This window comes from Halictus rubicundus, chromosome 5 (assembly GCF_050948215.1).
Source record: "Halictus rubicundus isolate RS-2024b chromosome 5, iyHalRubi1_principal, whole genome shotgun sequence".
NCBI lineage: Eukaryota > Metazoa > Arthropoda > Insecta > Hymenoptera > Halictidae > Halictus > Halictus rubicundus.
Window position 1 is genome coordinate 3,030,899 of NC_135153.1, and position 17,672 is coordinate 3,048,570.

The following is a 17,672-nucleotide window of genomic DNA, read 5'->3' on the forward strand; positions in this document are numbered from 1 at the left end:
GACCCTAAATAAGTTTATTTAGCAGACTGTATTGGAGGATTTAAAAAATTAATTTTCAAGTTTGGTAAAAATATAGAGAAATTAGCCATGTATAACTAATGTGGCAATCTAAGTATCCATCAATAGCTTTATTTATCAATTTTTGAAAACAGATTTTTTAATGTACTTCTTGCAGACGTGTTAATCTATCTACTGTTCTTAACGTGGCAGCTGTTCATTTAATTCACTCGTCAGAAACGGAGATAATACGGTAATTGAATGGCCATTTTGGTACACTGGGTCAAAAGAGACCCAGACTCTACTGTCGGGGGATTAAGAAGCCACGCATTTGCTCCAACTTGGAACATTTCGATTTCGAAAAATATGATAGTCTTTTATTTATTAAAAAAAAACTATGATGTTTAGGAACAAATACCTACAACGAAAACTAGATAATTGTGTCAAGTGTGCCTGTAAAAAATTTCAAAGAAATCGATCCAATAGTTTTTGAGATATGATGGTTACCGTTTTGAACAACCGTCTCATAAACATGGTTGCCACCCGACTTCTATTGGATGTTTTTTAACGAAAATTTAGTATTCTGTAGATAAAAGTGTGACACAACTTATGTACTAAACGTTTTTCTAATATCACCTTTTGTTCAAATAAAAAAAATTCTCAAAGTCAAGCACACTTTTCGACCTCCCAGGTATATATCCCCCATTAAGTCTGCCAAAAAGCGAAATAATATTGTACTGCATCTTCACATCATTATCCTGAACTCTAAACACGCGTACGAAGTTGTGATGAAATTCGCAATGAATTAACGATTCGAATCAACTTCGACAAGCCGACAAAAACAAAACAGTTCAACTCGCAAAACATCCTCGAACGTTCGCTGAGAATCTCGAGCTTCGCCAAAACTGAAAACACCTAGAAAAGCACTCCGCTAAAGCGGCATTCCACTTGGACTCGGAGCAACGCAAGCAAACTTCAAAACCCGTACCAATTTTTCGGAGTATCTCCGCGCGGATCAAACGCGCCGACAGGTCGTCGGTAACGAGGGCCCCTTTAATCCCAGGTGAAACGAGCCAGGGCGGGGAGAGAGAGGGGGGAGGGATGGTGCGGGAAGAGTAGAGAAAAATGATTGTGCGAGATGATTAGAAGACGCTTATGCAAACTCCGTCGAAACGACGCTCGTCCCGATCGTTAATATCCCGTAATCTCGAGACGAACGAACGTGACTGCCCCCGCGCCGGTGGCCCGCTCTCGTCTTGGAGCCTCGGGAATTATGGATGCGCTCCACTTCCGGCAACGAGCGAAACGCGGAAGCGCAATGTTAGCGTCCTCCTCGCCTCTCGGTTCGCCGAGGTTCCTTTCCGGTGGAGAGTGTAGGCGCTGGCCCCGCGTCTCGCCGCGTCGAAGTTGGCAACAGCATCTGGAGCGTTAAGACGAATGAGCGATGTGCCGGTGTCTTGCGGTATGATGGATCGCTCAATACCAGCCAATATGCAGTATTGCGCGCGCGGCGCGTAGTGTGGCAAACTGGTACCCATGTATCAAATCGGCGCTGGTCGGAAGGCCTGCTCCCGTGTTACATCTCGGAATCCCGTTCTGTAACATGGCGACGCGACGCGACGCCATCGTTCACCAGGAACCGATGGGTTCTTGTCGTCAGGACGCGGCCCGGATGCACCATGGGCAGACCATACGGCGTTATCCGGACTACACCGGACTCGCGTCCGCTGTTTTCCATTCTATGTTCCGGCTTGGCGAATCGATACCGGTCGAGAAATTGTCCGGCACGGATTTCGTACGGTGCGCCACGACGATGCTGGTCGGAGCCAGCACCGAACAATTCTGTGGGCGTGCTTTGTTTCGGGTGCGGCCGAGAGAGGAGAGGAGAGGGACAGCAGTGCCTGCAGATTGCGTGGTCGGTGTAAATGATACCGTTTGACCTGATTATGCCCGGAATCGTATCTTTCTCGAGCGACTTCGTTCCGCCGCACAGTGGGCCAAAAGCGCCAAAACGTGGCGAAAATGCAAAAAATGAATTTTACGTTAGGGGTATGGCTCTTGCCGTATTGGATACTCAGGTAATGACTGTATAAGAAGCCGAAGGTAACAAGGTCTTACTACCTATACCTGCTAAATGGTGGGAGTGCAAATATCCCATACAGTCGTCTCCCAGTTTTCGTGCAGTGAACTACGTTGTGAAAACAAAGGTGTCAAGCTTACAATTCTACGGAAATTGAATTTTTTTATGCGTGTACGATGGATGCTGTTCCTGGAAGTAAGTACTATACATATTAATAACATTGGATTTATATTAATTCATGTTTGGAACGTATGAAGTGAACGATAAAACTTAGTGCACAGATTTTACAAATGTATACAAAAAGTTGTATATTCCACAATATTCCACGGAGATTCTTGTCGAGTCTTGTAGTAGATACTATTATTTAACATTATTTTGAAAAAGTAGCTGCCCAAAACTGCCCCTTTCGTAATGCGATCCATTTTTGTGATGCAGAGGTAGTCATGGTACTAGTTACAAGCATGTTTTCTCGAGAAATATAGAAGTTATAATAAAATTTGTTAAACAAGCATTGTATGGTTCCACTTACTGAATTTTCTGATACAACAATGTTTTTTTAACAATAATTCTTTTATTGTTTAAAAAAAATTTTATTTTTGTTTTATGTAATTTTTACATCAGATTCATATTCGCTGGCCCGAAAAATATGGGAATACTAATTTTCAAGAAAGTCCAATAATTTTTTTGGTTACGCATCCGTCATATTGAATCCGCCATTTTTTTTTTGTAATTTTGACATCAGATTCATATTCGCTGGCCCGAAAAATATGGGAATACTAATTTTCAAGAAAGTCTAATAATTTTTTTGGTTACGCATCCGCCATATTGAATCCGCTATTTTGATTTTGTAATTTTGACATCAGATTCATATTCGCCGGCCCGAAAGATATGGGAATCCTAATTTTCAAGAAAGTCCAATAATTTTTTTGGTTACGCATCCGCCATATTGAATCCGCTATTTTGATTTTGTAATTTTGACATCAGATTTATAATCAGCGACCCGAGACACCTATGAGTATCAATTTTGAACTAAATTGAAGTACTCCTTCCTATTTTGGCCACGTTTTGGCGCTTTTGGCCCACTGTGGCGCCAAGCCTACTCACCCCCGCAACGGCGTCCGTTTTTCGCGAATCTCATCCGTCTGTTTCAGGCGTCGGATGACGAGACGGTGTGACTGGATCGGTGTTCACCTGTGACTTTCCCGGAATTCATTTAACTTTTCAGCTTGCGGGGAGTTACGTGCGCGGAGGCTCGCTGTTCGATCTATTGTATTATCCGGCAAAGTGGCTGCGGCCCGGAGTAGTACTTAGAATATAATGCACCAACAATCAGCATGAATTTTGACTAGACGGATGTGCTTCCGAACAGGGGCTTGAAGCCGGAATGATTTTGATACGGATATTGCACTAATAAGGCTATACCGAAACTAGTATAATACCGCAAATCATTACGGTACCGACATTTATGAATATCGAAATCGTTGCAGTACCGAAACGTATGAACACCGAAATCGATGCAATGCCGCAACCGGTATACTACTCGAATCGAAATAAATACCGCTAATCTTCGGTTTTACTTTTGTTTAATATTTTTAATTTATTCATTTTGAATTTATTCGTAAATTTTTCATTTACGGAATTTTAAAACAACAATACCTCAATGTTAAAACGACTATACATAAATTTTAAAATCAAGTACATCTTAACGTGGTATATTAATTTCGTGAACAAGTTCCTCTGATAAGTATATAAAGCCGCCATAATATTAATGAACAATATTATTAATTTTAATGAATCACACTTAGTGTTTAATAATCGCAAGAAAAAGTGGTATTCGCAAAGTGATGTCACAACATTGTATGGAAGTATACGATATGTCAACAATTGTTAATTGTAATATCGTATTCCTTTCCACTCGCAAACATAGTACTTCTATTACCAGTACTTATATTATATTATGTAATTACTCTGATTTCGGTTTCATAGCAATTGTGATACTGCATATCATGTTCGCTAGTATAATATCGATAATATTATAATACTTGTTCGAAATGTGTGCTTTAAAGACTTTCGAAATTATAATAAATGTTATTACAATTATAGGGGAACGGAAAAAGTTACCTATAAATATTAGCATATATACTGATATTTTTATATGGTGGTATGATATCATACCGGTATAATAATAACCGAAAACTACCGGTATAATGCTTCCGAGACGTCCACGCGTGCTTCGTTGTTAAAGTGAAGATTTTCGTTTAACTGCACGCATACGTTGTTCCGTGATGAACTCGTTAAACTCTGATACGTTGGTCGTTCGTGGTCACGCGAAACCGTTTACGACTGTTTAACCTCCCGTGAATGCAATAAACGAAATTATCGTAGGAAATGTATGAAAGTAATGAGATGGTCCGTAATCATCAAATGAAATTGGGGATGGAGTATGGTCATACTACTGGAAAACGGGTGGTCCAGTGCAATACAAATATAACGGACGATTTATGATCGGACAAGTAGAATATGAATGACCTACGTGGTCAGACGAATGGAACGGGCGCAAACTTTGGTTGACAAATGGAATAGAAATGGTTTACGATCAGGTCTTTCGTCAAATAAGTAGAATAGGGGGGGGGGGGGGTATGTGGCCAGACAAGTGGAGTGGAGATAATCTTCGATCAGACAAGTAACATAGGAGTTATATGTGGTCAGACAAGAAGAATAGGAGCGATATATCAGCAGACAAGTAAAGTTGGGATTATCTATGGTCAAACAAGTAAAATCAAGTTGATTTATGATAAGACACGTAGAATATGAATTACTTATGGTCGACGAATGGAATAGAAATGATCTACGATCAGGTCTTGGGTAAAATCAGTAGAATGGGAGGTATGTGGTCAGACAAGTGGAAATGGTCTTTACTAAGACTGGTAAAATAAGTGATATATCATCGGACAAGCGAAATCGGGATTCATAATCAGACAAGTGGAATAGCGATGACATATGATTGGGTACGTTGAATATGAACAACCTACGGTCAAACAAGTGGAATAAAGGCGGTATATTTCTGTATACTTCAAACAAGTAAAATAGGCATGGCAGACAAGTAGAACAGGAGTAGTTTATGGCCAAACAAGTAGAATTGGAGGAGTTTATCACCAGACAAGTAGAATAGGAGTAGTGTATGGTCAGACATGTAGAATAGGAGTAGTTTATGGCCAGACAAGGGGAATAGGAGTAGTGTATGGCCAGACAAGAAGAATAGGAGTAGTTTATGGCCAGACAACTAGAATAGGAGTAGTTTGTGATCAGACAGATAGAATAGGAGCAGTTTATGGGCAGACAAGTAGAATAGAAGTAGTTTATGGTCAGACAAGTAGAATAGGAGTAGTTTATGGTCAGACAAGGAGAATAGGAATAGTTTATGGTCAAACAAGTAGAATAGGCGTACTTTATGATCAGACAATCAGAATGGGGCGCGATTATGGTCAGATAAATGAAATGATGTCTTATAACGTGATGTGTAAAACACGGACAATCGGTATTGAAGACAAGTTAAATAGGAATGATCTACGACTAGGCAAATAGAATGTGACAGTTTATGGACATACAAGCGGAATGAAGATTGTCTTTCATCATACATATAGAATGGGAGGGATCTATAGTTAGATGAGTGGCATGAGAATTGTCTATGGTCAGATAAATGAAATTGGAATGACCTATGATCAGACGGGTGGAATCGAATAGGGTAGCATTAAATTGGTCACTGTAATGCAGATGCAATTAGATATCTGGAATAGTGACTGTCTGAGATTGGAATAGGAATGACCTGATTTGGCGTTTCGACCGCATTTTCAAAAATGATATATGTATTTTGCTAACAACTTTAATGCAGTCAAATTTATAATATCAATTAAAGAACACTTCTTATGCGAACATTTATTACAATCCTATGATGTGATAAAAACAATTTATCATTTATCTATTATAAAATCACTACGATTACAGTAAATTATAATGTTGGGATTGCGTATTAAAATAAATTGAAAAACGAGGAATACGCACCTCTAGATAGGCGTCTGATACTGACACCTGTCTGATACTACAGGGTGGGCCGGAAATCATAGTACAACCGGCCGGGTGTGGTGACTCTACGTATCCAAATGAATCGAGAAAGGGGAATAACATTAGTTTCTTAGACGCTATGTTTTCGAGAAAATCGAGCTCAAAGATCCGTTGAGTTCGCGTGCATTAGTATAAGCAGGAAGTAGAATTGGTTTGTCGTGATCAGACGCGCCAGACGAATCTTAACTAATAACACGTTGTATTCGTATGCATTTTCAAACTCAAATTTTTCGAAAACGAAGCCTCGGATGAAACAATGTTATACCAAATTTTTTTCTTATTTTGTTACGTAGAATCATACCCTGCCCGGATGTGCTACGATTTCCCGTACATGTTATGGTCGTTGCGGTTAGAATAAATGGAGCTGGTAAATTTCAAGAAATAAAGTCAGCGCACACTTAATGTTGCTTTTCGCATGAGTAAATACAGCGAATTCTCGATATATGTTAACAAGACGAGTCTTGCCAGCGTTATACGGGGTGGTTGGTAACTGGTGGTACAAGCGGAAAGGGGGTGATTCTACGCGAAAAAAGAAGTCGAAAATATAGAATAAAAATTTTTCGTTTGAGGCTTTGTTTTCGAGAACATTGAGTTTGAAAATGCAGCCAATGCGCGTGTTATTCGATAGGAATTGTCTGCTGCGTCTGACCATGACCTACCAATTCTACTTCCTACGCATATTAAAGCACGCGAACCCGACGGATCTTTAAATTCGATTTTCTCGAAAACAAAGCCTCAAACGAAAAATTTTTATTCTATATTTTCGACTTCTTTTTTCGCGTAGAATCACCCCCTTTCCACCGGTACCACCAGTTACCAACCACCCTGTATATCGTCCAGGAGGCATACCCAAGCCATGTTATGTGTACACTCCTCGGCGTCCGAGGCCTCTCGAGCTTCGCGGCCCCTCGCGGGGTATATTCCGCGGTAGTGGGGATAATTCCGCGACATTTATTACCCAGGTCTCGGCGACATATATAGAGAAATCACTGTATGGAACAATTCTCTGAATTAGTCCTGCTAATTTCCTTACTTAGTATTCGCCCTCGCCGAGTATGCTTGCGAGTCTTTCTGACTGCAGCGTAACTAATTATGCGAAACGATTTATCAAGATCCGTATCGAAATAAAAGTCCTCCGAATATGATATCGCGTGTAAGGCGAGTCTCGTTATACATATCAATGTAAGTGCACGCGCAGGATTAAAGCGGGAACGTTAGATATGTTCGGGACTATTGTTGCGCGTAATTGGATAGGAGATCAGCGCCGTAGTGTTACCGGTAACGATGCGTTACGTGTGGTTCATTCGAAATGCGCGAGATAACGGTTCGCTTTGCACAGTGATCGCGATCGCGGAAATTTCTTCCCGAGGTGTCGTACGAATTCACCTTCACGCAATCACGCTTTTAACCGAGGGCTCGCGAGAGCCAACCGGGGTCCAACAAAAACGCGACGTGTAATTATTCCATTCGCGATAACCCGACGGAACGGCCACGCTTATTCCAGTTTATTTTGAATTCGCAGCTTTAATTGCGGGCTCCACGGTGTCTACTAATTGTGGCTGTACAGCGAATTCGTTTTAATAATACCGCCGCTGATTGCCACGCTGATACCCCCGAAGACTTTCATTGACATCATATTTCCCTCCCTTTACGGCCTCTGTGACTTCGCCTCGCAGCGATGTTCGCACAAAAACCAGCACTCGAATAAATAAAAATCCATTCAAGCCCAGTTACAGTAAGGCAGCCGACAAACAAACTGGTTAAATGACCACCATTGTATTAAATTAACCCCTTCAGCCGTCATTTATCCGTTTCAGAATTATCGAGACTCTTTGGACATTCGGTTTGGGATCTATGGAGGGGGGAGGGTGTGTGGATCGCAGCTAATTGATGTATGAATATACGGAGAATTTGTCTCAAGTTTTTTTTCGCGATTTTATTGGAATATTTTCACATGTGCCAATTTATCGTCGGAAACCATTTACTTTATTATTATTATTTGCAACGAATTACGTCAGTGCAAGTGGCGAGTAGTGATTAGACATTGTTACCCAATAGTTTGACACGTTGCCAGCAGATGTTCAAACTGTATTATCAATTAACCCTTAGCACTCAAATGGCGACTGTAAGGCGTCACTCAAAATCGCTGTATCATTATACAAAATATTTTTTACGTTATCAAATTTGTTTGTATTTAATAAATTACTAAACCTTTTGAGTATTGTACGAGTTAATTGCACCGTTTTCGTATTTATAACATGAAAAGAAGTACATAGAGGGGAAATATTCTAGGTTGGAAGAAATGTTTCGTTTTGGAGTTAAAATAGCTTCGAGTGCAAAGGGTTAACCCTACAATGACACCCTGTCATTCTTTGGCAATCGTCGGAGATTAAAACTAAAATTACAATATCCTAAATATTGTATAATACTCTTGAAACATTCTTTTTCCTTCCACACCTTCAGAAACGACAACTGTACAATGTATTATACTTTCTGTCTAAAATCGTTTCAATATTCAAATGTTAAAATTTAAATAAAAATTTTAACGTGTCTGCGAGAAACCTCGCTCGTCATTCCAGGGTCGAAAGTGGTATCCCAAGATTCCCGAGGAAATATATTCCAAATGTGCTCGAATTGCATGTAAACAGCGTAACGATTCCATCCGGCAATAACGGTTTCGCGCGTGACGCGGCAACCATAAGTCGTCGTCCGGACCGTTGAACGCGCGCCTCGCAGCGAAATTACGAGTGGAAAAAACATTACCAATTTCGCGCAACTAACAGGGCGAAACAGAAAACTTTTAATGGGCGCAAAATTAATCGGCTATTCCGCGGTGCCGTTAGGAAGCCATAAATCCGCCGCTAAAAGCGAAACTTTTTCCTTAAAAGAGTTCCCGGCAAAAATTTATGTCCAGCCCACAATAGACTTTTCCGCGAAACCGTATCAAAGCCGGGGATTCGCTATGGTCGACGGCCGAGGAAATAACGGGAATAGCGAAAAATCGAAAGAGGGGAAAAATGTCCATCGCTCACCGGAACGTCAACGTGGTCAGCGGCCTGTAGCTCTTGTGGCTGTTGATGTCGTGCATAGGCGTGCCCCAGAAATCGTCCTTGAGCACGCTGGTCCACGGCGTCTGGGCAAGAACATCCTTGTTCCTGACCACCGCCGGTATATCGTCGTGCACGAAATCACAGCCCAACGCGTTCAGGTAACAGCCAACGGCGACCAGAGCAACGGTCGCGTAAATGCACCATCCAGGCGGTTCGTTTCCCTCCGCGGCGTTGCATCCGCTGCGACCGAGCCTCTTGCTCGTCTGGCAGCAACAGCCGTTATTGCGTCGTCTCATGACTCACTAACTACCGCGTACTACAACACCGTACCGTCGCACAAAAGGGGGTAAACGTTCTGCCGCGATTGCCGAGTATGATCACTCTCATGGAGCCAAGCACGCTTTCATACGCCGCTATCTGCCGCGCTGATAAATCCCGCCCGAACAACCGGCTCGCTGTGGCTGACCGTTCCACGGTTCGATCGCTGATCGCATCTCAATGACCGCGACGCCGACGACATCGACCGTGTTCTTCTCGTCGGAACGGTCGAAACTCTGGGAACGATCCTGTTTATTCCGCTCGAGGGCACCTATTTGTCCCCGTCGGTTCTCGAGGTCCTCCAACGACGGCTGTGCTCGAGGGACGTTCCCGAGAAGCTTGCACGATCGCGGCACAGTTTAACGCCGCTCGTGCAGCAACACGGTCATGCTTCACGAGCGAAAGACAACCGAGAACGGTGGATATAGCAGCGTTGATAGGGAACCGATGATAGTCGTCGTTGCACTCTTCCATCTACTCGAAGCAGCCCAGTACTTCGAGCACTCGTTGGTCTCGCGGTGAGCTTGACAAATGACTGCGGCGGTTCATTATTTACCAAGCCCGGCTCTCTGTCCCGGTGTTGTCCGTTCCAAAGGGAAACCGGGACTCGCGGCGGCGAGCCGATTGCTCTTCCGCGGATTATAGTTCTCGCGTGGTGCTTGTTTGGCCGGGATTGTCCCCGCGGGAGGCACACAGCCTCTCTCAGTGTCCCCCTTTTTTTCTCCCTGCTACAGGACTCTGTGTCCCTCACTCTATGCCGCGTGTAACGACGTAACAGCTCGTTACGGTCGCCGGTATCGGGTTGCCGGGCCAGACGCGCGATGCGTCGCCGACCTGTGCAAACAATTTAGCGACCTGTTTGATAGCGGCGAGCACAGGACGCACGGCGCACGGCCGACTCGTTTGCCCCCCGGGGAACCGCGCGCTAACAAAGAAACCGAAAAACCGAGCTCGCGCGTGCACCGAGCTCCTAAATTCCGTTCCGATCGTCGACACAAACGAACAAAAGAACGACAACACTGCTCGCGAAAACGAACCGACAAGCGTTCCGAAACCGGGGAAACAGCGCGCGCGAGACGCGCACGAGTCTACCGCGTCCGGTTTCACGGATCCGTGGCCCACGGTGTTCTCGTACGAACAAGCAAAATCCACGAGCCACGATGTAATTGCATGTTCCGTTTAACGCGCCACCGGAAGAGCCTTCGTTTTTCCGCGGGTCCGGTGTCGGATAACGCCACGGGGTGACTATCGACGCCGCTGTCTCTATCTATCTCTCTTTCTCTCTTTCTCTCGCGGTCCTCGCCGCAGGCGGACGACTCTCCCGGCGTGCCCGCTATTTGCTTCCGTTTTAATTCCGGGCCGGCAGCTTCCGGTTCCACGGTCGGCGGTCCGGCTGCAGCCCGTTTTCCACCGCGGCCAGCGAACCCCGCGAAATTATGGAAAACGAGCAGCGACGGCGGTAACGGCCAGAGGACGGGTGTATGACCCAGATACACGTCGCCGTGGCCCGGCTCCTCTATTTCCCGCGACTTTACTATGCATATAGATCTATACGAGCGGTCGTATCTAGCCGGAGGCGCAGCTTCGAGTTCCCTGCGGTGCGGTGGCCCCTTCTTCTTCTTCTTCTTCTTCTTTTTACGTTCCTTCCCCCTTTGCCAGTTATCACCGCGACTCACCCGGATCTACTCCCGCGGCTCGGCGGTTTTCTTCGAGACACCCCTCGCCACGAAATCGAATCTCTGACCCGGTGTGTATCGAGCCCTCTTCAGCTTCACGATTTCGACGCTCGCTCCCTCGGCAAGAACACGACTCGGCGACACCACTTCCCGCTCTCTCCTCCGGTGGTGGGAGACGTCGAACCGTTGACGCGTGAACGAAGCAGTCGACGAGCGGCACGCCGCGCGCGTCTGGCCACCGTCTCGTTAGTACACCCTACGACACTTTTTTCTTTCCCCCCCGTAACGAAGCGTTCACACGCCATCGGAGCCAGTTACACAGCCGGCTGACGCATAGCCGGGCGTCGGAGCGACAGAGCCGATTTATCGATGATGCTCGATGGCGATCGTCGCGGCGCTCTCCTCTCCCCCGGCGAAAAGTTTCTTGAGGTCACTGAGACTTGTGTCACTCGGATCTTAGATCGTGACACCGGTGTCACGGATCGTTTGCATTTTACGCGGACCTCGGTGCTGCAAGCTTTAACGTCACGTTACCGGCCTCGGCTGGAAGAAATACACAACGCGGCATCACCACTGAACGGCACCTGTCGACGCGACGAAGAAAATGACCACGAGCGTGCGGCCGCGCGGCGATCGAGCTCGGGCGGATCGTCGCGGCGACGATAAGCGCAAGACTAAAGGACGACGGCATCCGCCCGGTTATATACCCGGCGCACTCTGACCCGCAAACCGCGCCCGCGCCAGCGCACCAGCCGCCAGGGCTTTTCTCTCCTGCCACCTACGACGCTGTCTCTGTCCCTTTTTTCGCACGGCTTTCGTTACCTTTGTCGCGCCCGCGTTCATGCTCGCGCTCATGCCTCGCGATCGCACTCGCGCGTCCTCGCACCACTCCACCCCCTCCCCAACACCCTCGCCTTCTCCCGTTCACCGCGCGAGGACCATTGTTTGTTTACCTGCATCTTCCCTCGGAATCCCACTTCGGATTCAACCTACCCCCGGCTACTCGTAGAAATCATGAATACCGACGATGAAGGTGTTCTCGCGTTGATCGAGTTCGTTCGGCGGCCTGACGTTTCTTGTTGATGTTGCGCAACGTCTGGGTCAAGGTTAACGTCTGACAAGCGGGGATAAGGCCGACGTTACAGAGGATCCGTTCCCTCGCGGACATCACGGAAATAACCAGGGACCATAACTGTTATAACCAAAAAGAAAAAAAGTCATGGAATAACAGGTATTTCATCGACTAAAATCGCATTGGTTACAACTAAGGATTATAAGTAGACTGCGGATCTTTATGCAAAATAAATAATGTAACAGCATTTTAAAATTTTTCCAATGTTTTTACTGTTTTTAAATACCCCTGGCCATTTCTGTCATAAATGCATAAAATCCGCAGTCTAATTATAAGTAACCGAACATTTTTTCTCTTGTTGGTAAATGTTATCGCTGAGAGAAATTCATTTCCATCACTTAGAACAGTTATCAATGAGGACAATTTATTTCGATCACTTATAACAGTTATCAATGAGAAAAATTTATTTCGATCGCTAATAACAGTTATCGATGGGAGAAGTTTATTTCGGTCGCTCATAACAGTTGTCGATGAGAGAAATTCATTTCAATTGTTCATGACAGTTATCGATAAGAGAAATTTATTTCGATCGCTCATAACACTTATCGATGACATAAATTTATTTCGATCGATCATAACAATTATCGATAAGAGAAATTTATTTCGATCGCTCATAACAGTTATCGATAAGAGAAATTTATTTCGATCGCTAATAACAGTTATCGATGGGAGAAGTTTATTTCGGTCGCTCATAACAGTTGTCGATGAGAGAAATTCATTTCGATTGTTCATGACAGTTATCGTTAAGAGAAATTTATTTCGATCGCTCATAACAGTTATCAATGAGAAAAATTTATTTCGATCGCTAATAACAGTTATCGATGGGAGAAGTTTATTTCGGTCGCTCATAACAGTTGTCGATGAGAGAAATTCATTTCGATTGTTCATGACAGTTATCGTTAAGAGAAATTTATTTCGATCGCTCATAACAGTTATCAATGAGAAAAATTTATTTCGATCGCTAATAACAGTTATCGATGGGAGAAGTTTATTTCGGTCGCTCATAACAGTTGTCGATGAGAGAAATTCATTTCAATTGTTCATGACAGTTATCGATAAGAGAAATTTATTTCGATGGCTCATAACTCTTATCGATGACATAAATTTATTTCGATCGCTCATAACAGTTATCGATGGGAGAAGTTTATTTCGGTCGCTCATAGTAGTTATCGATGAGAGAAATTTATTTCGATCGCTCATAACACTTATCGATGACATAAATTTATTTCGATCGATCATAACAATTATCGATAAGAGAAATTTATTTCGATCGCTCATAACAGTTATCGATAAGAGAAATTTATTTCGATGGCTCATAACTCTTATCGATGACATAAATTTATTTCGATCGCTCATAACAGTTATCGATGGGAGAAGTTTATTTCGGTCGCTCATAGTAGTTATCGATGAGAGAAATTTATTTCGATCGCTCATAACAGTTATCAGTGAGAGAAGTTCCTTTCGATCGCTCATAACAGTTATTGATGAAGGAAATTTGTAATAGTTATTATTAAATAGTACAACTTTCAAATGGTAGAATGCTACAATCAACATGTAATGTGACAAACAAGAGTTTTTCCAAATTTTCTCCTGACAAATTACACCGAAAGTCATCTAATATTAAAGCTTATTTTTATATTTTATTTTAGACTTTGTGTTGTTCTTGTGGTCTGTTGATTCGTCCTGTTGTACGGAACCTTCTCAATGAATTTCAGTAATTAAATAAGAGACTGAAATGAATTTTCTCATCAGTAATTATTAAGGAACACGTGAAAAGAAATTCGATCGTTGATTACTGTTATGAGCGATCGAAATAAATTTCTCTCATTGATAACTGCTTTGAGCAACCGAAACCGTTTTTCTTCATCGATAACAGTTACAGAAAAAGATCCAAATTTTTGGACACTAATAACAGTTATTTGTAACCAAAAAGTATAAAAATCGATATTTTTTAATCATTTTGTTCTTCGAAGTTTTTTCTTTATATTTTGTGTAGATTATCTTAAATTTCAATAATAAGCAACTTTTCATTAATGATTTTTATCGTCGAAAATTTTAGAAGTTATTATATTTGGTCCCTGATTTTAACTCCAAAACGAAACATATCTGCTGACCTAGAATATCTCCCTTCTATATATTTTTTGTTCATGTTATACATACGGAAATGGTGTAATAATCCTTTGCACTACGGTTTATTTTACGGAGATAAGAGATTAGGAGACTTTTGGTGATTAGGTGTTCTTTGTACTGAATTTCCTGGATGGAAAAGAAAAGAACGAAAGAAAAAGAAAAAAAATCAAGAAAAAAAGAAAAAGAAAATAGATCGTTTAAAATTTTTGATCTATTTCCAAAACATCCTGGAAGATCCAAATGTTTTGTTTTCGACGTCTTTGCACACATAATAGGAATACTCCGCACTTTTCAATCACCTTACACGTTGACATTCCCCCTTTCAAAATAATAACTATAGTGTCTACTCTATATATGTCCCAAATGCCTAGCCGATAAAAGTCCCAGAATTATCTGGGACTATCAGCCCATGAACCGAGACCTTTAGAGCTTAAGTGTCCTTTTCTACGTTCGGCATGGATCAAGGCATAATATCTCCTCACCGATATATGTCTCTGGCTAGACCCGTGTTTTGAACATATATCGAATAAACACTGTACTTATCTCCTAATATCTCGTGGAACTCATTTCATCTTGTTTGTTGTACTCTGAAATGTCTAATGTTAATTTAATGTTTTATACAAAGCTAGCAAAAATTGCTGGTAGGAATTTCATTTAACCATTTAATTGGGTGTTGAATTATGATTGGTTTTTCCTATTCATGTGTTCAATTTACGATGGGTTTCAATTACGAACGCTTACAAAGACGTAATGGAAGGTCTAAAATTATGTAAAGACACATTTTACTATAATCAACGTAAAAACAATATAATAGTTATATTTGATACCAATATCGATCGGAATTGAGTAAAATGTTATTCGGATAAAAGATAAAGGCTAACGAATAAAATTTTATTCGACACTATCGAATAAATATCCAATCGAATAAAAATTTCTCTGCATAAAAATGTATCCGAATAAGATCTTATTCGAATGAGACTTTATTCGTACAGAATGAAATTGATCTGAAATATTTTTATAAAATTACGTAAAAAAAAATAGTCAACAATTATTCACATAATTTGAATAATATACGAATAAAATATTCGAATAAATAATGATGAATTATTCGGTTAAATAGAGGGAATAACTTGTTACGAATAGTGAATAATTATATTCTTCTAATAAAATATTTGACTAAAAAGATAATAATTATTTTATATAAATATTTATTCGGAACAATTCGAGTAATGCCCAACTCCGATATGGATATAATTATACAGCAAAATGAAAGAGTTATTCGTTGCCTGAAGAAACAAAGTACTGAAAAGTTTCTGTAAGGTGACAGCAAACTTGAATGACGAATTAAGTCGTGATCCCCAGGTTAAAAGTTCAAATAATGAATGATCGAACATCCATGAAAAATTCGGACCTGTTGGTCGCGCGTTTTGCAACAAACTGCACACATATCCCGGTATTCCTGAAGATTAAACACTATAACGCGCACGATTGCTCCATTAATTACCACTCACGCTAATCACGTATACTCCGGCAAGCGAGCAGAGGCAAACGCCCGTAAGATAAATTTTTCATCGGTTACACAACAGGGCTCAGAAGTCAGCGCGGATATATAATTATTCTTGGTTATTGCCCTTCTAAACGCTCATCCAGGATTACGGAGAGATCGAACGGTGAAGCGAATCGTGGCACTCGATTCAGTGAACGTAATGACGATACGAGCTCGTTATGACGACGATGATGCGATAACGAGCTCGTAGTGGTGCCGCGGTAAAGCGTTACAATACCGGGGCCGCGCTTTACCGCGCCGCGCCGTTGGGGAACACTCGTTCGATTATGCTTCTTGTTCACCGTCGGCGATTTGTGCATGGAGAGCGGTCGGACGCGGGAACTAGTCGATTTAGCGCCATGGAACGGCGAAAGTCGAATTACGGTTACGGTAAATTGCGAACGGGAATCGTTATAGAGCGCTGTCTTGGCCGTGTGGAAACGGCATGGCGCCACAGTGGTCCAAAACCCTCGAAACATGGTCAAAACCTCAAGACGATCCCAAATTTCATTGAAAATTTGGGTTTTAAAATCCCTAACATTGGCTGATCACGAATCCGAACTCAAAATTTAAACAAACAGAATGGCGAATCCAATATGGCGAACGTCTACGTTAGAAAATTAGTATTCTAAGGTTCTCGGGATCGCTGATTGCAGATCTGTACTCAAAATTTTAAAAAACAAAATGGCAGATCCAATATGGCGAATGCGTAAGTAAAAAAATTGTTCGTTCTGTTAAAAAATTAGTATTGTAAGATTTTCGGTATCGCTGATTACAGATCTAAACTGAAAATTTTGAAGAACAAAATGGCGAAACTATCATAGCTAACGCGTACGTTGAAAAATTGTTCGTTCTGCTAAGAAATAAGTATTCTAAGATTCTCGGGATCACTGATTACTGATCTAAACTTAAAATTTTGAAGAACAAAATGGCGAAACTAATATAGCGAACGCGTATGTTGAAAACTTGTTCGTTCCGTTCAAAAATTAGTATTCTAAGGTTTTCTGTATCGCTGATTACAGATCTGAACTCAAAATGTTTAAAAACAAAATGGCGGATCCAATATGGCGGTCGTGTATTTGAAAAAATTATTCGATTAGGACCATCAATAACAGTAATAAAGCAACGGTCAAAATGATTGTACGAGGAAATTCATTTTTATGGTTTTCGACTGCGTTTTCGGAGTTTAGGGCCACTGTGCGGCGGCGCGGCGCCTACTCGATACCTCGAAACACCCTGTAAAACTATCGCGAAAGAAAAGGGCCACGGGATACGAATCGATATCTATTTCTCGATGCCGCCGCTCGACAACCGCCCCGGAAAAATAAGCCGCGATCGATCACGGAATTTCAGGCTGTCGAATCGACAACGCTTTATCATCGGAACGATTTGCCGAACCGAGCATCACCGTCGATTCCTCGCCGATATTGAACGTGTCGACAGCCGACCTTTTAATCTTGCTTATATACACACGTCGACCGTTCCGCCGTAGTTTATTTAGTTAGAACACTGGTCGCGTGAAAAATTGACAGAGTCTATGTGCCCGCGGCTCATCCTCTACGCGTCAATGGACACGCGATATCGCCGACACTGTGCGACGGAATTGCTTCGAACTTCCGGC

General features: G+C 42.4%; 2 protein-coding genes across 2 annotated transcripts in view; one reads left to right on the forward strand and one right to left on the reverse strand.

The window, feature by feature from the left end:
• The window catches only part of LOC143353980 (protein O-mannosyl-transferase TMTC1-like), a 428,910-nt gene extending 419,362 nt beyond the window's left edge, over window positions 1-9,548 (reverse strand). Inside the window, exon 1 of the mRNA XM_076787624.1 lies at window positions 9,232-9,548. Coding sequence (XP_076643739.1) covers window positions 9,232-9,545 — 314 coding nt within the window. The 5' untranslated portion in view covers window positions 9,546-9,548. The remainder of the gene's footprint in view (window positions 1-9,231) is intronic.
• The window catches only part of LOC143353996 (trypsin-1-like), a 315,355-nt gene that overhangs the window by 166,878 nt on the left and 130,805 nt on the right, over window positions 1-17,672 (forward strand). The gene's annotated exons all lie outside the window — the stretch shown is intronic.